This window comes from Microplitis mediator, chromosome 2, assembly GCF_029852145.1.
Source record: "Microplitis mediator isolate UGA2020A chromosome 2, iyMicMedi2.1, whole genome shotgun sequence".
Taxonomy (NCBI): domain Eukaryota; kingdom Metazoa; phylum Arthropoda; class Insecta; order Hymenoptera; family Braconidae; genus Microplitis; species Microplitis mediator.
The window spans coordinates 2,110,459-2,132,905 of record NC_079970.1 but is presented as its reverse complement, the minus strand read 5'-3'; the positions used below and the strand labels follow the sequence as shown (position 1 = coordinate 2,132,905).

Sequence of the window (22,447 nt, the reverse complement as noted above, 5' to 3'; positions counted from 1 at the left end):
TTGACTAGGCTTGAATTTTTTTAATTGAATGAAAAATAATATGATCCTGAAGTTAACAGACAATTAGGAATTTTCGGATTTTTTTTTACCGATTCAATTTCAAAAAATAAAAAATGCACATGTAGAAAATAAAAAAAATTACAGGTGCAATTTTTTCAAATATTTTTTTTTCATAATTTAGTGTTTAAAAAAGAACCCAAAAATTATTGGACGTCGGCTAACTTCAGTATCACAAAATAATATGCAGTTAGCAGACAATTAACAATTTTCGGATTTTTTTTTCAACAAACGGATTAAAAAAAAAATAAACTAAAAAAATGCACATGTAGAAAATTAAAAAATCTATAGGTGCAAATTTAAAAATTTTCTTTTTTTCCATAATTTATAATTTAAAAAAAAATTCAAAAAGTATTAGACCTCGGCTGACTGTAGTATCATGAAAAATATCCATGTAAAGTTATGATACTGTTAGCAGACGTCTTATAATTTTTGAATTTTTTTTTAGACGATAAAACATAAAAAAAATATTTGAAAAAATTGCACCTGAAGTTTTTTAAATTTTCTACATGTGAATATTTTTGTTTTATTTTTTCGCTATTGATTTGTTGAAATACGAAAATTAAAAAATTTTTAAATGCCTGCTAACTTCAGGATCATGTAAAGTTTATAAAATTATCTTTAAAAAAAAGAGAAAATTCACCAGAGTATTTTTTATCAAAGAATCAAAAATTGAAACAAAAAACTGTTCCAATACGTTTCAGATATTGGAGTGTAATTTGCATAAAAAAATAATCTCTGCGTATAAATAATTATGATTAAATCTAATTGTAATAATAAAATAAAAATTTCAATTAGATTTCCATTTGTTAAAGCTTTAGGACAATGAAAAATATTTTTTTTTATCTATGTATTATTTTTCTTTGTCTTACAAACATTAATAACTCGCATGCATTGCCGACATACCAATAAGCGATTACCAGAGCAAAAGCAGAACCTTAGGATTGTTAAGACATTATTTTTAATTGCTGTTGCAATTTATTATTTTATTTAAGATAAAAACGGGATGTAGGATTTTTATATTAATTTTTTTTTAGTGAGGACAAATGGGGTAACGGTGTATTGAAGATATAATTAAAAGAAGAAAAGGAAAAGCAACAGGATTATATATTTGGATTAATATCGATTGTAAAAAAAAAAAGTATGTAAATATTAACTTTTTTTTCCTCATTGATGATTAATATTAATCTTTAGCCAAACCGTGAAGCTGCTTCTCTTCATCCTGAGGTGTGTCCAGCAGTTAATATTTGCAGCGTCATTAAAAAAATAATAATAATAAACTAATGATAATGACTTGATTGTTGTATAAAAAAAAAATTCATTTTTTAACTCCGTATTTATTTTTAATTTAAATATTTAAATGTCAAGATTAGATTTATTATCAATGAAAATAATTCGAATAATTCAATGGATTATTTTTAAGCCGACAGTTATTATTATAATTTGAGTATCGAACTTAAGATGTAATGTATCGTGGGAAGATTTAATTATTTTGTAATCAACAGTATGACTTTTCTCTGCTTTTATTTCCTCGGCCACGAATAACCGGCGACTTTTGTATGCGCAGTAAAACTCTCACGCATTTAATATCTAATGAGTCAAAAGTCGTTTTTTTTTTATAATTTGAATTTAACTATTTTAGAATAAAGTTCTTTTGTTCTCAATCTAAAGTTTTTACGCATTACTTTTAAAAGTTATTCGTCTTCGTTTTAATTTTCTATTTATATTTTTTTTGCTACGGCAGACTGAACGCGGTAAGAGTCTGTCGCAAGAGTTTAATTAGCGCGCTACCGCAATCGTTAGTCTATTGTTCGCGAAATTAGGGATGTTTTTTTTTTAAACCCAACGGAACTGACCTACTCGTATAATTGCAAGACTGAGGCAATCGCACGTCTCTGCCTTTTATTTAATAATTTTATTTACTATTATTATTCATATGTATTATTATTATATTTAATTAAGGAAGACTCTATCAGTCTGTGAAGAAAAAAAAAAACAGTCGAGTATGGTGGAGACAGAGTTGCTTGTGAATTTTAGCCACACCACATCGAAAAACAATAAATAAATAATTATAAAAAAATAAACGTGCTCGTGTTGTGATTGCCGGGATTCATTTACCTGAAGATCGGAACGTTTTTTTTGCAAACGAAAGAGAAAAAAATTTTTGTAATTCAACTTAAGGGAGTTTCGGAAGTTAGGGTGGCCTGTTTCGGCTGGAATACCAGCATCTGTAAGCGAAATATTTAAGAAATCTAGTCATCTAGTACGTGGAAAAAAAATAGTAGTGGGTACTCTCTGGAATAGTACTGAGTACTTTCTGTAAAAAAGAAATTTTAGACAGTACTCTATGCTATCTAGACTGTATCCACTACTATCTAGACTATATCCACTACTGTCCGGGATAGTACACGGAAAAAAGAGCAGTTAAAAATTACAGTTTCTACGGTAAAGAAGGCTTGGGGCAAAAATCTTTAAACATTGAGCTTAAACTGTAATTTTAGAAATTTGTTATAGTAATAAAATTAATACAATTTTAAGCAGAAAATTTTACAGTTTAAATCGACAGTATCGAGTTTGAAACTGTAATATTTTTTATTTCTGGATAAAAAATGTAATTTTTACAGTTTCAGACTCGGAGCGCTTTACTACTATACGAAACTGTAATTTTTCAACTGCTCTTTTTTCCGCGTACTCAGTACTGTCTAAAATTTTTTTTTTACAGAAAGTACTCAGTACTATCCCAGAGAGTAGCCACGACTATTTTTTTCCGTGTGGATTCTTTACTTTAAAATTTTCATTTTTTTTCTTTGCGCGAAAAACGTTTCGATTTTCAGGATCATTGGGATTCTACGGTTTCCTTGGCGACGCTAAAAGACCGCAAATTCTTGTAGAACTCGACGAAATGAAACTTTTTTCAAGAATAAAATTTTTTGATACCTCTCTTAGTTCTTGAGAAAAATGGATTTTGAGAAAAATGCGATTTTTTCAAAAAGTGAAAAATTTCATAGATTTTAATATCTTCAATTTTTTTTGTATTTTTTTCTGGGAAGTTCATTGAAAAAGGAAAATTTTGAAAAAAAAAACGTCTGTGTCAGTAAATTTTTGAAGAAGCTATAGCTATTTGAAAAAAAGTCTTATTTCGTCGAGTTCTACAAGAATTCGCGGTAATTTGGCGGCGCCACGGAAACCGTAGACTTCCCTGATTGCCTGTAGATGCTTCCTAGGCCATTAGTTAATGAGGATTTGAAATTCCTTTGATATAATTATTATTATTTTAATTTATTTAATATCATATATCACGTATATAATAATAATAATCGTGGGTGCGCGCGGTTTTGTGGTGGGTGCCACTCAAAAACAGGTCATAACGTGAGCCAAAAATACATTAATAATCGTGGTGTTGTCCAATAACGTCCATTTTCTCAAAATAAAATAATTAAATGAATTAAAAAAAAAAATTAACAATAAAAGAAAAGATTGTAAAATTTAAAATAAATAATTTAAATTAAAAAAATAAACGAAACCATCGCTGGCCATTAAAATAAAGAAGAGAACAACTAAATTGTGACAACCTAGTATGTTAGATAAAAGTAAATTAGAAGCAAACCAATAAAATAAATGAAATCATAAACCAAGCCTTGTGTTAATGAAAATGAATAAATAAAATGATAAAGTAAATAAATGATAAAAAAATAATAAAAGAAAATGCCGCTTACCGGCGGACGTTCTGGACTTGTTCCTCGGCTTTTGCTGCTGCTGTTGTTGGGAACCGGGTGAGTTTGGGGTGTTGCCGTGCGAGGAGCCAAGAAGTTTTGCGTCAGGACTGACAACACCGGGTACACCGGTTGTTGCGTGATGGGATCCAGAAAACAACGAGGATCCGTTGTGTGGATTGTGGGCGTGATGGGTAGGATACTGTAGGTGCGAATACATGTTGTAAGCGCTCGCAGTAGGATCATACTGGGAAGTTGAGGTCGCGTGATGATGATGGTGGTGATGGGAGGCAGGATGATAGGAGTCCCTGCACGATGGTGAAGTAGCACCGCCAGGATTCTGGTAATCCTGTTGTTGCTGCTGTGCATTCGCTTGTTGATTTGCCGTTTGCTGCTGCTGTTGTTGTTGCTGCTGCTGTTGGCCATTAACAGCCGAATTCGTACCACCACCGGCACCATTATTCGTGGATTGGCTATTACCTTCACGTTGTTTGACCTGGCCACCGCCTCCGCCGTTATTGCCCCCGTTGTGCTGATGTGGCGGTGAAGGTGCACCGTGATGATGACCCAGCATCACCGATGGTTTAACGTCACACGAGCCACCCGATGTTGCTCCCAGTGCGTCTTGGTGATGCATAAATGCCCCCATCACAGCCGCATGTGCCACTGCCGCTTGGTATTCGCTGTTCCCACCACCCAGACCCAGTGTATTGCTTCCATTATTTGTACTATTGTTATTGCTCACAGAATTATTGTTGTTATTTGTTGTGGAACTCGTGCTGGTGGTTATGCTGTCAGGGGTGGCGTCTTTAGGCGGCGTGGGTGGAAATGAAAACAGGTTGTGTCCTCCATTGACACCGTGGCTTGACAAACTCACGGAGGTAGGTGGTAACGACGAGCCCAAAGGACTCTGAGGTTTATCTTCCGCAGCCCCACCCGTCGACGCCGTTGTCGCTGGAAATGCCCAGGGTTTAGCGTCTCCAGTACTGGATAACCAGGGATGGATACCGTGAAAATGTGGACGGCAGACCTGACTCACTGGTCCACCAGATACGCCGCTTCCTGTCATTCTACCTGTTAACAAAAATATACTAATTAGCGGCGTAATTTAAATGTCTTCGAACAGCATCAGCATCAACATCAACATCAACTAAAAAATTCAAACTCTTGTAGCATAATTATAAAGAAGGATGATTAGGAGTTGAATGTAATAAGTCTGGGCGTCATGTGACTTGATGTACGTGCTGCGTGTTTGGAATAATTGGCTTTTTGCAAGTGACTTTTGCCCAGGGGAAAAGCTAATTGCGACGGCTTAATTAACCGGACCGGCCAAGAGGAACGTGGATTACCGATTCCTTGTCGCAAATTATATACGAGCCAACCTCATACACTGGATATCAATCTCCACACTTACATATACATGTATATATATATATATATATATAAACACTTTATTTATTTCCGTGTGGATGTGTTCATATACATTATTGTACATATATATATGTGTAGGTTCAACATCGGACCCAACAGTTAATACTCTTAGAAGAGAACATACATGAGATTCCTTAGATTTCCATATAAGTATTAACGCGCGTTCTCGCGAGTTACGTGAGCTCACTCGGATAATTAACCGTTGGTTGGTGCACATGTACTTGTGAATTTCATCACCCTCGTGACGTCTTATTTTTATTGTAATGACGTATATTATTTATGATAACTGATAACATCCATAATTTGTGAACGTCTTCCGACATGTCGGTACTTTTTGCGTAAGCAAATAAAAAGAGATCGATAGTAGAACTCAAGCTCTTGAAATTTTTAAAAAATAGGTGAAGCGAATTCTTCAAAAGCGATTATCGTGACGGCTATGCGCAAGAAGGCGTCGCGACGCCGAGTCTATTCGATGATCGCGTGACCGCTGAACCCCAAGGCCCGAGAGGTTTTCTTTTCGTTCGTGTTAGGGCTATTTTCTTTTCTTTCATTATTATTTTTTTTTTTTGCTCAAACTCATACATAGAACTCAGTCCACCCACTTGCTTTCTTTTTCCCGAGAGAAGCATTCAAATGGAAAGGATTCTTTCTCGATCGGCGTCGACTCGGCACGCGGCTCTTATTACCTGAGCTTACCTGGCACGGAGGCGCGAGCGTGGAGGATCGATATATCGAGCGTTTCTTGCCGGGTCGAGCCTGCCACCTTCAAATGCGCGATGCAACTCTCTCTTTATCTTTTTACACTACATATTAATTTTTAATAAAAATTTACTCCAACTATTGGATTATTTATTTTAAATAAACCCAAGTCTCGTGTAAATTATTTTACACTCATACATACATACATTTAACTGCGTGAATTATTTCAATGAGTTTTCACACTTTCGTGCAGTGAGAGTACACTTTTATTAACGTAAATACTGCGTATTAATTTTTTGTTTGCTTTTATAATTCAGTATAATTCATCATGCGAGTTTTTGTAGAAAGAGAGACTAAAAAAAAATTTCTGACTAAGTAACGAGTGTCAGATTATAGAGAGTAAAAAATAAGAGTTGAATAGTCGCCGCTTTAAAACTTTATTCCGACCTTTTTTTACCCATCGGAATTTTTTTATTTTTGGTCTACTTAAGAGTATAATATATAAGTTGTTATTTAAATGTATGAATGTTATATTTTATATTGGTATTGTGTAACCTTAAATGGTAGCAGGTAAAAAGATCTCGGTTGTTTTTAGCAATAACTGAGTGGATGAGTTTGCCTGCACGTGACTCCTCGGGAAACGAGTAGGCGAGCCATCGATAGGCCGACATGCACGCGCAGTTGGATTGTAGCGTCTCGTTGCAGTGACAAATGTCGCGGGATTCCGCTGAGAATTTTATTCTCTAGTAGATATATAGCAGAGCACTGAGAAAGAAGCTGCTGCTACTGCTGGTAATTTTGCTTCTACTTCTACTTCTACTTCTACTTCTGCTTATACTCTTTACTCTTAACTCTTAACTCCTTACTCCGATTGCTCTGCTCTGGTGAGATCTTCAAGAGGAATAAAGACAGAGTTTAAAGAAAGAGATAAAGATGAGACGAGAGCTGATCTCGTTTGCAGAACCACTGTAGTGTAAAAAAGCAAAGTGGTTAGAGAGAGAATTCTCGAGGCACGCCATATTAGAAACAACTTGGCATCCTATACGGCGCCGCTTTTCCTTGATAGTTCTCCTATATATACCATCAGCAAAGAGTTTGCTACTTCTTATTTTTATTTATTCTTATTCTACCCGTTTTACGTTTTTTTTATTCCCGTGATATGTTACACATCTTTTACCAGTCTCAGGGGACAGAGACGGCAACCGGGATGCTGGTCCATGAAATTCAGACCACGAACACACTTTAAAATCATTGAGACAAAAATTACTTTGCTCAATATTATACATTTTAATATATAAATATAAATAAATCTCCCATTGAAATAAAATTTTTAAAATCAAACTCCGAAATTCGTGGAAGTTTTCAGCCGAGGTCCAGAATCAAAAAATTTTAGCCGCATTTAAATTTAATTACAAGGAATTTTTTCATTGATTCTGATGATGAGAATAAATTAATTGGAATATTAAGCAATCGATTTTTAAATAATTATACATATATTTTCCTTGTGATGATGATGATGATGATTATGATTATGGTGATGAAGACTGCGGACAGTATATCAGCGAATAAATTTCACAACAGTGATAATTAGTATTATGGCTGTCGAGCTCCTAGATAATTGTCGAGTCGAATGTATACATCCATACATTCATATATTCGTGTAACGCTTGCGGCTGCGGTACAGCAGATCGTGCAGACAAACCACACACACACATGTTACAAGACTAAGAGAGAGACAGAGTGCCGATGAATATTCATTAAAAATGTAGATGGTGGCCATTATATCACGAACGAGGAGATCAAGATGGCGGTGGATAGCGCATCCGGTTCCCTTGCCAGACTCACATGGATTTTCATGCAAGCAAATTCTACATATAATACATACTGGTCTATAAGCTCGACCATCTCTCCCTTCCTCATCCCATCTCCATCATGACAACGATCATTATGATCATCATGTCCCTGCTCTGGACAATCAATTAAATAAAAGTTTTGCATGTTTTCCTCAATTGGTTTTCTACAAATCACTTGACCTTCCTTTGAATTATTTTATACGGGCACTCGAAATTTGTATATATGTATATTTGTATATATTTTATAGCAAACGTCCATCAGAGAATGAAGTTGTCCTTACACGTGTATTATTCGAGGAGCGTGGACATAAAATGCCCGGCGATTACATCGATTCGTTGCTGTATGAGAACTGCGAGAGAGAAAGAGAGAGGGAGCAGTATTATAAGGGGTCCAGTTCGGGGACAATTTCGTATGCTAATCGACCGGTGTGTCTAGTCTTTTATTTACAAGTTTAAATACACAGTTCCAGTTTATACAAGACCAAAAAAATTTATCCCTCTTATTCAGGGTCAAGGTAGATAAATATTTTCACTTTTTTAAAAATATTAATTACTAGACCTCATTACCACTTTTATTAAATTTATGTATATATATGTATGATGATAATAATAATTTAATGAGTAATAGAAAACATGAAACTGTAACTCTCTCCAGCAATTTTCCAGTTCAAGTGTCAGTGGTACCGAACATCAGTTTACTTAATAAAATAAATCGGCGGGCGGCATATCACCAGCCATAAAAAATAGACGAGGATACGAGGAGACTAGTACAGAGGCACGCCTGCTGCTGGATATAATATCAAGTGTACACGCGAACGCACACGAGAGAGCAGTAAAACTAACGAGAGTAAAGGGGTCTGCATTCCATGGCGTCACCGATCCTTCAGGTGAATATAATCCTGATGGATGAAGAGCGAAAGGAGCAAGCGAATATTAAACAGCTCCAGAGAAATAAATAATAATCATGATAAAAGTGTGCAAGGATCAAGAAAAGATAAATAACTTGACTTGAGTACACATCATAGCAATCACACACATGGACTCTCCATGTCTTTATATATATATATATATATATATACATAAATGTACTTTCCATATATACATGTGTGATGCTTAGAATTAATTTGGATGCGTTTGACGTCGTGCATCAGCAAAGACGTCGTTTTGTGTTTACTCTTTGCCGACACTCACATCTAGCGACTCTAGACTCTTTTATAGAACTCTCATGATCGGTGAATCGATCACGTAGTACAGACGTGCGATTTCCGTGCCGCTTCTGCGACACCTCCGGGATTTAATCAATCCGAGATAAATAGAAAAATAAAAACCCTTGTATATATAAAATATATATATCTAAGTGTGTATATGAATAAAGTAGTTTGTGTATCGATACTTTATACTGTAATGCTGACATCCAAGTGGAATCGTGATAAATAGATCGGCGGATCATGATAAAAATCAAACTACCAAAAGAAATCATGATGCAATATTGATCGATCAATTTTTATATGAAGATAAAACATATATAAATGTATTCTAACATATGAAAAATATGTATGCAATGATATTTGTTTAAAAAAAAAATTTATTTTTATTATGCTCACTTTTGATAAATTGTATGCAAAGTGTTTTCTTTTTATATATATATTATTATTATTATTATTATTATAAAATAATTTTGTATATGAGAGTATAGATCTGGTGAATTGAATCAACGCGCTCTTACTTTCTGTACTTTTCTCTTTCTATCTCTAGTGTATGTATTTTATATATATATAATATATAATGCATCTTAACGCGCGAGGAATAACAAACTGCAATTACTCACGTCGTTGAGCGCACATGAGTATATAGGTAGATATTGCGATTATTAATTTCTTCGAATCGTTTTACTCAAACTCAAAATACACCAATCATTAACTCATTGCGTTAAATTATTTATAAATTTATGATTTTATAATTTTCACAATACTTTTAATTACTCCAATTAACGAACAATAAAAATTAACTACAAAGTAAAAATAATAATAATTAAATTAAATTAAATATATAGCTAACACTTGATACTATAACGAAATATATATTTTTAGATATAAAAAAATACTCATTATGAACTTCCTTGAACTCACGCTTCTACTACTACTCATATACCAGTATATATATTTATATATATTGAACAATAAAAAAACCGCGAAATTTACGTGATGCGAAAAAAATTTAAAGAAAATAACATCTCATAATATCAAGTGCCCCCAGCAGCGTAAAATATTTTTTTTTTAAACTTTATCCTCATTCTCCCTCATTCCTCTACTCCTGCTCTTGATCGATGTAATAACATACAATTTTCACCGTGAAATTGACCCTGCACCACTTTGCAGTTTTTTGATACTCTAATTTTAAAATTCTTCATCAACATCATTACCAACAATGCAATTGAAATAAAATTTATTTAATTGCATTAAAAAAAATCATTAACACAAATTTACATGCCCAATTAATTTAACGATTTTTATAAATTTTAAATGAGACGGCTAAAATATTTCCTTTTTTTTTTATTTTCTCTGAGAACCACAAATATGATAAATATTATAATTCGCGAATTGGTGGATGTAACCGCGAGATGACCCGTTCGCGAGTCTTCTCTTGGCTCCGCCTTCGGTTGCCGTGTACATTTGCACAAGATGGCGTCCAAGAGCCGCGAGCCACCGTGTATTCTCGCGTTCTCAACACACACCATATAATACACCTCAGCAACACATACACTCTCACATATGTATTATACATGACATATATAAAATAAACACACATATTGTTAAGTGTTATAATATATATATATATTAGGGTGCTCCGTTTGAAACGAAGATTTTTTTTTTTTCGTTCCCCATCAAAAATCTTGTTCTACATGTAAAAATAAAAATTCAGTGAAATTTTGAGCTCTTAATAACAATTTTAAGAACTGGAACAACGTCGTTGAAGTTTTCCCATGCTAAAAGCATGTAAATTTTGATTCTTTTCTTTTTATCGAATAAAACTCAGCCCCATATTGACGTATCTTATCGGTTCAAAGTTTTCTTGGAAAAGAATTGTATGCTCTTTGAAAAAGCCTGTATGAGCTTAGCATTACCTTCAACTACAGCCCTCGTGGAAGCCTTGAAAGTCTAATTTCCTACGAAATTAGTGGTTTTTTGTTGTTAACTTGTAAACGGTTGACTTTTGGGAAAAAAAGTACATGACATTTTTTGTAGGAAATTTAGTCTTCTACAAAAAAGTTCTCATAAGTCAAATCTCTAAAATCAATATTTAAAAAGATATATGAACTTTAACTCAGTAAAATTCGAAATTTTAGCTAAATGTCAATGTTCAATACTATACAATATATTCAGTTATTAACTTATGGTAAGTATCAATTAATATATATTTATATAAATTATAAAATGCCCGTAATTATTCATCGAAATTGTTATTAAGTACCAACCTCATTTGCAATTCTTTTCAAAAATTGAATGATTAAAACACAGGTTTGAAGAATCTCGTTCGAATTTTCGATGTCCTTGGGACCTAACAGATGGATTATGTTCAAAAAAATATGTTTTATATAATGATTTTGAATTATAAAACCGTTAATCTTGACATTTAGCTAAAATTTCGAATTTTACTGAGTTAAAGTTCATATATCTTTTTAAATATTGATTTTAGAGATTTGACTTATGAGAACTTTTTTGTAGAAGACTAAATTTCCTACAAAAAATGTCATGTACTTTTTTTCCCAAAAGTCAACCGTTTACAAGTTAACAACAAAAAACCACTAATTTCGTAGGAAATGAGACTTTCAAGGCTTCCACGAGGGCTGTAGTTGAAGGTAATGCTAAGCTCATACAGGCTTTTTCAAAGAGCATACAATTCTCTTCCAAGAAAACTTTGAACCGATAAGATACGTCAATATGGGGCTGAGTTTTATTCAATAAAAAGAAAAGAATCAAAATTTACATGCTTTTAGCATGGGAAAACTTCAACGACGTTGTTCCAGTTCTTAAAATTGTTATTAAGAGCTCAAAATTTCACTGAATTTTTATTTTTACATGTAGAACAAGATTTTTGATGGGGAACGAAAAAAAAAAAATCTTCGTTTCAAACGGAGCACCCTAATATATATATAATGCTTCCGCTTTAGTCTGTAAAATACAATTGGAGAAAAAACCTGATTTGACCCCCACGACAAACCATCATCATCATCATTGCGATCCCCATACATAAATTCAACGGCTTTAAATATTTAATTTTTTTATTTATTCTCGTGTGGACAAAAAACCGAGAGCCCCAGTGTCAATGGATCAATGATCGATCAAACGTGACAGTCGATCTGATAAACACTGGGAGCAGGAAGAAAATATGAGGTATGTTCTTGTACATCCCCAGTTTTATATAGACAACAATATAAATATATGTACATATATATATGTACATAAATGTAACCTATAAAACGAAGAGTTGAGGCATCAGCGCGCGCCTCCCTGTGGCCTGCAATTACGTATGCACCTCTCTCAGACCCCGTGGCTTTACGGTTGGCTGCGCTTCCTTCCTGTCTGCCGCAACCACTGCGCCGTGCTCTTACGCCTTCTTCTTCTTCTTCTTCGTCTTCTTTACTCCCTCTTTGATAACTTTACAAGTCCATAAGACAACATGATCTCCCTCGTTTTTGCACCACGTCCTTTTCCTTATCATACACTACGTAGTACAGTAGTAACTGGTGCTGATAAAAAATATACAGACTGCACTAAACCCTGGACACAAACTTTTGAATCCACTCCGTTAAACCCATGGGTAAACCCAAGATCTGTCTATGCTCCATTATTGTCCTAGTCATCAGTCTGGTGTTTGTCCTTCTGTTGGTCTGCTATACAAGTAGATGATGTGCAACAGAGCTCAAGACTGGGACAGTTGATGTCCATGGACATAAATTGGATCTCATACATTTTTATTGTGTCCAAAAATAGAGGGAAACAAAAAGTTTAAGACAGTAGCAAATAAAAGTTGGTAAAGAGATATTCGAGGTCAAATCTTCTTGAGTATATATATATGTTATACCAAAAAACATGAGATTGTAAAAGTAGAGTAGAGAGAACGAATGGAAGTAAAAGGGAGTTGGGCGACGACGCCACGAGCTATGATGGGTATGATCCATGTCGGCTAAAATCAGGGATATCGCGTTCCAAGGGCCTTACATATATAGAGTTTCGAATTACATACGTCTCTTTTTATATACATACACACAACTACACACATATTACACTATATGTATATAATTTATGTCTTGGTTTGTTTATACCCCCTACCCATGAGCTTGATGATCCAAGCCGCCGGTTGATGGTCACCGTTTCCACGAATCGAATCGGCATAAGAGCGCAAATTGAATCACGCTCCCTCGGTAATATTTTACAGGCCGTGTTGAGTACAAAGGACGATATATAGACGAAATGAGAAAAATTTATAAGCAGTTGCAAAAATGAGAAGAGACGAAAGAGTTGGATGTAAAGTCGCGATAACATTGACGCTGTTCTCGTTACGACCAAGCGTGTTAAATACTTGGCACATGCCAACGAGGATCTAAAGAAATCGAGAGGGTGATCGACCCGGCAATCTTTTCCCATCTCACTTATTAACAAAAAGATTAAAAGAAGCTGCTCATATACAGAAACGTATTTATGTATGCGATGTTTACTAGAGAGTCTAGTCATGAACGAGACGATTCGGGGGTTGAAAAGCCATCGCCGTCAGACATGAATCCCAAGTTTAGTGGACGACTTTTTATTAAAACTCTTCATTTTTGATAAAAAGATGGTTTTTTTTAGTTTGTTTGACGGCGCGAAATTCAAGTTGAGATTTTTTTTGAATGACTAAATAATAATAATGATAATTAATAGTGTGTACTCACTGTGAGCGTAGTGGGCGGCTGCTGCGGGATGATGAGGCGTCGGCGCTGCATGAGGGTAGTAAGTTCTATAGTCAGAGTTGACACCGGGCACACCCGCGCCCCCAGCACCCGCGGACTCGAGACTCGTCCTCGGCGGCTCATACCAACGCGCCGCGCTCGATTCGCTGCTCATGTCCATTATGTCCAGAATTTTTGTAGCTTTACTTCGTGCGCTTCGAAGCGCCCCGTCCGGTTTGAGAGAAAAAATTTATTTTTTATTTTATTCTTCTGTCCCACGACTAGAGAACCAGAGTGGGGATTTATACTGCGTGTGCGTATCACACGCACACGTAACGCGGACAAGAGCAAATTAATTGATATTGAGTTATGAAGAAGTAGATGAAAATTCTAGTCAATTAGATATTAGAATAAGTGAATGAAATGAGAAAAAAGATTCAGGAGATTTAAGTCCCGGAGGATCGGACCCTCGTAGTGATCTCGTTGCTGATATTTCATAAGGTTTCTCTTTGTCCGGTCCAAGTCTTGAATTATTTGGTTTAACTGTAATACCTCGAGGACAATCTGAAATCAAATTTAATTAAATGTTAATTCAAACTGATATTAAGTACTGATTGATTTTTTTTAAGAATTATAATTATTATAGAGTACGGTAGTGATTGTGAGAAAAATCTTACGATCAACGGCGCTGAGAATGGACGGTGGGCGATTGTATCGAAGTCTTGGCCAAATGTTTAATGTAATCAGCGATTTGATAACATAGATATAGATATACACACCTATACATATGTATGTATGTATACATATATAAATATAGATTTGTAATTGGGCGGTTGAGGTTCAGTGGGGGCTTTAAGCAGCTACTTTCTGTGTGATAACACAAATAATTGCATATCAATCCTTTTTTTTGTTCTTCGCTATCAGAAGTAATTGGAAATGACCGCTAGTTATTTTGAATCAACTATTTTTTCGCCCGCCATTAATTTTAAAATTTAAAAAAAGACAATTGAGTATTGATTGATAATAAATATATATACTGTACAAAATTTGCGGGTTAAATCCGGAGTGGATGAGGAGGGAAAAATATTAAATCCCCTCGGAGTGAAATTCACTTCAAATTGAAGTTTATTTCAACATTGAAACTCTGAATCAGAGGGAATGCGGATTTAAATAAAATCCAGTTCACTCCGAAATCACTCATTTGAAAAAATTAATTTTATATTTACTCCGAATGTGGAATGATTTTTTTTTAAACTTCGAAACTGTGACGGAGAAAATTCGGATTTAAATAAAATCCGTAATCACTCGGAATTGACTCCCGATTTTTACGGTGTGGTAAAAAAAAATATTTAATAATATCAATTATAAAAATAAATGTCCAGTAAAACGGGATACGTGAGTATTGTTAAAAATATATATAGAGTATTCGAAAACAACTTGATCGATAAGATATCCGAAAAAAAATTTTTTGTGATAAGATAATATTTAAGAAGACTATAAACTAAAATATAAATTATTTTTTACAAATTAAATATTTAAAGGTTCGAAAAATAATTAATGACGTACATGAACTAATGAGATTATTATCAAGATAATTTATTTAAAGTGTTAGGTAATGATTTAATAATTTTTAGTTATTTTAAAATTTAAATTTTGTTTCCCTGTATAAGTAACCTGTGTACTTTTAAGTAACTGTCTAGTTGTATCTGATAAATGTTATCGATAAAGCAAAAGTCGTGTATCGATTATATTATTTGACGTTAGAAATAAATAAAAAAAAATTTTGATAAATTTAAGATCTTGACTTTTCGATTAGAGAAAAAAATAAAATTTTATACCCGAGCAATACTTTAATAATTTACAGTAATTGAAATTAAATGCAATTAGGAGTGATAAATTACAATGCGATTAATAGACTAATTATTAAGGCCATAAAATATATATGAAGATAATTTTTTAATTAAAATTTCATGACCATCACAATGTTTTTTACTTTGTCTTTTATATATTCCACCAGAAAAAATTTTTTTTTCTAATTGAAAAACGAATTAGTGTTGGATATTTAGTAAATGTCGTCATATATTGCCATCGGGGTATTTAAAAAAATTCCAACATTATATTGCGTCCGATATTTTATCAAACAAAAGATATAAATTTGGAACTTGGACTTGAAAACAAAGTTGATAAAAAAAAAATTACTTTTTTATTGTAACATAAAAATAAAATAATTTTTAAAAAATAGAAAAAAAAACCCACTTTTAAAAATAAGGACTGATTAACAAGAACTAAAAATACACATGTACTGTAGTGTATAAATAAAATATACAGGATAATAATTTCTAAATCAAAGACCGACAATTATTGGTAATTATGACTGATAATAAAAGTAGAATTATAATTCTAAGGTGTAATAATTTTAATTAATTATAACTCTCTCTTTATTATTAGTCATACAAATTATTAATAATAGATGAATAAAAGATTTAGAAAAATGAGCAGAATAAAATTTTTTTATGTATTAATTTAAGTAAATAAAAATTTAAAAAACGATAACGATCGATTGATCTTTTCCCCAACGCAATCTTATCTAATTTCGGTAATCAGACTTTAGTAACTAAAGTTAAAAAAAAAATTTCGAAATTATTTTCAATAGATAACACATTTTTTAATCAGCATAGAAACAAAAAAAATTATTGAATTTTTATCTGTACACAGAAACAAATTTATCTGGAGTCAAAAAATATTTTTAAAGCCAAAAGTTTTCGAGAATCAAGTCAAGAAAATGCGTCCTTGTCAGAGATTTTTACTTTACCCGCGAAAATTCAAATTTTCAAAAAAAAATTTTCTTAGAATAAGAATTTTTTAACTTTTAATCGAGAATATTTTTTTCTGTGTAAAGTAAGAGACCTAGTACATGATCACTCATGTATTTGTATATCTATATATACTAAATATAAAATATTAAATATATCTAGAATTATATCCATAATTTATAACTTCAAATTACTAGAGTATGTATAAATATAATTACAAGTCAATTGAAGTAAAAAGAAATGATAATTTTAAGATAATATAAAATGTGAATAAGTATTACATATATATAAATATACATATATAAAATTATGAATTTATTATTAATAAAATAATAAAATAAGTGAGTAAAATCTACTTTCCAGTTGCTCTCTGTACGTGAAAGTGGACTTGTACCACTCTCTTATATATTTGTATGTATAATACATATATATGTGTTCTTTAACTTTAACAATAAAAAACCATCATATAAATGTCAGATAAAAAAATAATTCTTTTAATTTAAACATATATTAGCAGTCTCTGTCCATCTTCACGACTAAAATATAAAACCCCCCAACCGAAATATAAAAACCGCAGCCTTGTCATTTTGGTCCACCTCAAAATGTTTCACATGCATTTATAATAAAAAAAAAATTTTAACAGACAAAAACAAAAAGGAAAAAAAATAGCAATCAAGTCACTCTAGAATTTCTTTTTGAATTTTTATTGGCAGTGAAACATTCACGGCAGACACGTCCTTGCATATATTTCTGATACATTTACAAAACAATTATTAGTCTGGTTGAAAAAATTTTGGAGTAAATATTAAGACTAATTTATATCCATGCCGTGTTTCCCACACTAGCGACAAGAACCAGGACATATATTATTTTTAATTTTATTTAGAGTGAAAGGATGAGATAAAAAATGAACCGCCGATTCTTTATATAAAATACAATCGCCGTCCGACGGTGAATTGGGTGAGTGGTTTAAAAACTTATACATTTAATATTTGTTGCGACGCTTAAAAATTTTATTTGTCAAGACTCGAGGTACCGAACAAAATATGAGACCTAAGGACTAGTCGTTTTGGTAACTCAATATCAAAAAAAATATTTAAAATATATACAATTCTTGAGGTCGATGTAGGACGTTCTATACAAAAATAGTATATATATATATATCTATACATATATAGATATCTTTAGTGTATACTGCCCGAAGTAAATCTTCAAAGGAATATTTGAAACGGTTTTGTTGGCCGTCGCACGCGCCCTGCTGAGCCGACGATGGCAAGTGTAACTCGATCAAGTGGATATGTCGCAAGTGAGATACTTTCAAGACTTTTTTACTCAACTAATAATCAAGTCTTTCATAATTCAAACCTTTTTAGCCTAAACCATCCACTTAATTCTATTCAAAATAAAAATAAACAAAATTTCAAAAATTACTGACCCACAGAAATATAATTTTTTGGCGCTAAAAATTTTCACTTGCACCAAGAAATTTTTTGAATTTTAAACTGAAGACGAAAATATTTTTGGGACAAGAAAAAATTTTCTTGAGGATAAGTGTCAGTGTAGACATGAGGCAAATGATAAATTTGAAGTAAATAAATAAATAAATTCAAATTTTTAAAAATGCGCGGGCAGATTTTGCATTTATCTAAACATGGATTTTTTTTATTTTTACTCCACTTACATTTTATTCATTTATTATAAAATTAAAAAATTTTTAAATTGTCTGCTACACTCACATGCACTCATTTTTAAGGCAGGAATAAATTTTTTGACACAAAAAAATTTTTTCCAGTCCCAAATAAATTTCTTTTGAATTTATAATGAAAAATTTTTCTTGCGCTAAATCCTTTTTTTCTGCGCAGGTTTGATAACATTACGGTAAACAACAAAATAAATTTAATAGACAATTACTTTGTACTGATATCAAAATTAGTACTCAGTAATTAAATTATTTGAGAGCAATGAAAATCTAGTAATCAACTCTTTTATAATAAAAGTAATTATTTTAAATTTAATCGGCTGTATGTTGCAATAAAAAATATTTATTAAAGAAACTTTGCGGAAGTTAATAAAGTTAATTGCATAGACTATTGTCTCATTGCAATTACACTGAGTTAGTATGTATGAAAAAAATTTTATATTAAAGACATCTGTCTAAGCCACTTATTGGCAAACTAAATAAATATCAACTCACTTATTTAAATAGTCTACTAAATAAACGCTATTTAAATTTCGCGGGTAATAAAATTAAAACTCAAGTCGCGGATATCATGCTTGCTAATTACTAATTACTAATTACTAATTATAATTATAATTATAATTACATATTAAGTCTGGTGTAAAGACGTTTGTGTGAGGGTTCGTTATTTTTTCTCCACATCCAATTTAAAACTCATTTACTTTACTCCGATATATATTCATTTCATTTATAATATTTATGTTCATGAGTGTGTTTTTTTTATGGTTTATAAACTAATATATCTTAATACTCTAAACAAAGTGGGAAAAGTTGATAGAGTCGTTTATTGTTCTCTATTATAAACTCGAGATGTAAGACAGACTGTTCCGTTTCAACTTGACGGCTTTTGTTTACATCAAAGATATGTGAGAAATAATAAACTAATTAAATTTTGTTTATAAAAAAATATATGAGTATACTTTTTTTATACTAAATATGTTGATATTATATATAAAAAATATTAAATTAAGTTATTTAAATTGTTTAGTAAATAATGAAATTTGAATTTGAATTTTTACGCGCCGACGGCTAAACCACAGTACCAGTGCCAAAGTCTAGGCGCGGTAATTTATTTAATGTATGAAAATCTCCACATATTTATTTATAATCGACACTTGGTTAATTATATTTACAATAATTTTTTACTGTACTTTAATTTAATCACCCAGTAATTTGTACACTTAAATATTTGAATAAAAAATGCAAGTGAAGTAAATGAGAGTCAAAAAAATTTATATTTGAATATTTATGACGGAATATATTTAGGAGTATTAGTGAATTGTAAATATAATTCGTAAATGAATAAAAAAATTTCAACACTCGCGACACTGCTGCCCCCGGTGGTTAAAATAAAATTAAAAAATTTATCATTCAAAACTGGCACCAATATAACAAAAAAAAAATAATGAAACGAATGGAGTAATTAAAATTACAAGATAAAAGGTATTTATCCCTTACCTTATCTATAAGTGATCTATCCAGTGATAAGAGTTTTAGTATTCATATATAAACTGATCAACAATTTGTTATTATCATAAAATTCTCATTTACAATCACTATGTTATCACCAAAACACTGCACTGTACACAAACACGGCACATGGCTGTTTATTTATTTAAATATATATACAAATATATTCCCTAAGCTCTAATCTCTTGGTGCTCAAGGTTCACTTATCCGTCAATAGATAAACAGGACAAGAAAATAAAATACAATAAAGATGAACAAAAGAAATAATAAAATAAAAAAAAATAATCCAATTTATATTCACTGACACACACGATCGTGTTTACCGAACTCGATTTTCAGTTAACGTTAATCGTTTCTTTGATTATTGTGGTAAATAATAATCGAGTTTGTGCACTTACGTTCGATAATAAAATAAACCGCGTGTATAATAAATTTATTTTCAACTGGTGATTTAATATTAGTAATATAGTATTTAATGTCTTCTATAGTGACATAAAATTCAAACGCACGCGCGCACGGCTCGTCGATGCAACTGTCGTGGCACCCGGCGCGGAACTAAAGCGCATGAAAACACGACAACCCGAGTCCCCCACATTCGTGTTTACTCGGAGATGCTCGTGGGCTCTCGGGAAACTTCGGGTCGCTGTGGCAACGCCTACGATTTCAGTCCCACCCCCTCCGCGGGCGGTAACTTGACTTACCCCCCACTTACATCCCCTACTCGCGTACATAAGTTACTCTCCTCTTGTGCTTCCGTTTTCTTATACTCGACTCTCGTCAATATTTTTTTTTTTTTTTTTGTTTACCTCAACCCGAAAGTTTGCGTCAGTGATTTTGAATTTCGACTTGTAAATTATGTATTTTTTAAAATTAATATTCTGGTTAAATTTTTTATTGGTGATTTTTTTTAAATGATAGAGTTGTTGAAAAAAATTTATATATATATGGATAAAATAATGCAAAGATTGTATGTCGTTAAACGGATCTGGCATACGCTACTCGTTTATCACTGGGTACTGTGGGGCGTAAACACTCTTTTGCGTCTCGCAACTTCACGCTCATAATTTACGTAATAAATACTCGCTGAGGCTTACATATATATATAGTCATGGATACATAGATATATGTATATGATATAAATATAATACGTATACATAAATTTATATACAGCAATGAATATTTTAAAAAGGTAAATTCATTGTAGAAAAATTTATTGCTTTTAATATGCAGTAAGTATTTTTCTTAACATAATTAAAATTTCAAATTTTTTTTTTTTCTTAACCTAACGTTTGATTTATTTTGATAATTTACATCATTTTTCAAAAATTTAATTTTTATAAATTTCATCGTTTCATAAAATTTGAAAATTTATTTATTTATTTATTACCAGCTTATAATATATATACATACATAAAATATACACATATACCTATAGAGATGCTTAGGCATCTGTGCAAAGACCTGGTTCAAATGAAATTTGAATTTTTTGGAGTTTTTTTAATTTTAAAAATTTAATGAATTTTTGAATTTAATGTCTACTTTTTTATTTTATGTAAAATGTTTTGACAGAAATTTAACAACCGTCAAAATTTTTAAATGGCAAGATTTGAATTGGAGTAAATGATAAATTTTAAACATCACTTGTCACTTTGAGTAATTAGTAATTATATAAACACGGTTTTATATTATGTAGAGTTTAAGTTAAGTCAGATATCGGGAGATAGGAATTAGCTGGTATTTTAAGTGAGTAGTAGTATTATAGTCGAACCCCGAAATTTAGATCATCAGAGATCGGATCAGATCGAAAAGAGGACGATCGTGGCACGTGGCCCGCGATCAACTCGGTGCGATATATAATGTGTGTATAAACGGCGCGAGAAGTTAATCTTGATAATTTTTAGTTACTCTATATATATATATATATATATATATGTATACATATATATATCTAGATGAGATACGGTTAGCCAGATACGCCCTATGCGTAATTTACAAATCTCAAGGCGGAAATCTAAAACTCGCACGGATAGATGTGACCGCGGAAATACGGTATTGAGTTACAAGTTCACCTAGGTCATGGTCTTGTGCACAATATAATCTCTCTGTATTCTCATTCTCATTCTCATTCAAATAAAAAACATAAATATACTACGTGTGATCTATATCTCAATCTAATATTTATTAACTTATTTTTAATTTACTGCCGCGTCATCCTTTCACAATTCAAATTTTAAAAAACTCTTTACCTCTCAAGGACCGAGTTATTTTGAATATTTTTAGTATAACAATAAACCGTTATAAATAAATTATTATAATATCTTCAGTAATTTTTTTTTGTCATAAAAATGCAAAGCAGATGTCAAATAAAAAAAAAGTATGATCAAGAAAAAAAGAAATTTTCGTAAGTACAAAAGCATAAGTTCCAAATACGAGCCCGTGAGGATATATAATAAAAGGATTGCGAGTGTGTAATACACCGTGCAGTTGTGTTGTCGAGTAGCAAAGAAGGGGTGGGATAGAGTACAGTCTATATATATATATATATGTATATAGATTCAACCGCGAGTTTTCGCGAGGGGAATGAGTAGTCCCGGAGGGAAAGCAGTAGCAGTAGCAGCAGCGTGGCCGGGTGGCTGGAGAAAATACAGAACTGGCGGAGACAACCGAACAATCTGTAGAAGCTTGTCCAGGACGAGAGAAGTCCGTAGATCAGCCAATCAGATAGGTATACCCCCTCTCGTTCA

At 32.2% G+C, this 22,447-nt stretch overlaps 1 protein-coding gene across 1 annotated transcript in view; it reads right to left on the bottom strand.

Annotated features, from left to right (window-relative positions):
* The window catches only part of LOC130663993 (GATA-binding factor 2-like), a 59,763-nt gene extending 39,520 nt beyond the window's left edge, over positions 1-20,243 (bottom strand). The window contains exons 1-3 of the mRNA XM_057463607.1: positions 19,692-20,243; positions 13,686-14,246; positions 3,774-4,844 (exon numbers count right to left, since the gene is read on the bottom strand). Coding sequence (XP_057319590.1) covers positions 3,774-4,844; positions 13,686-13,863 — 1,249 coding nt within the window. The 5' untranslated portion in view covers positions 13,864-14,246; positions 19,692-20,243. The remainder of the gene's footprint in view (positions 1-3,773; positions 4,845-13,685; positions 14,247-19,691) is intronic.
* Between the last annotated feature and the right edge of the window lie 2,204 nt (positions 20,244-22,447).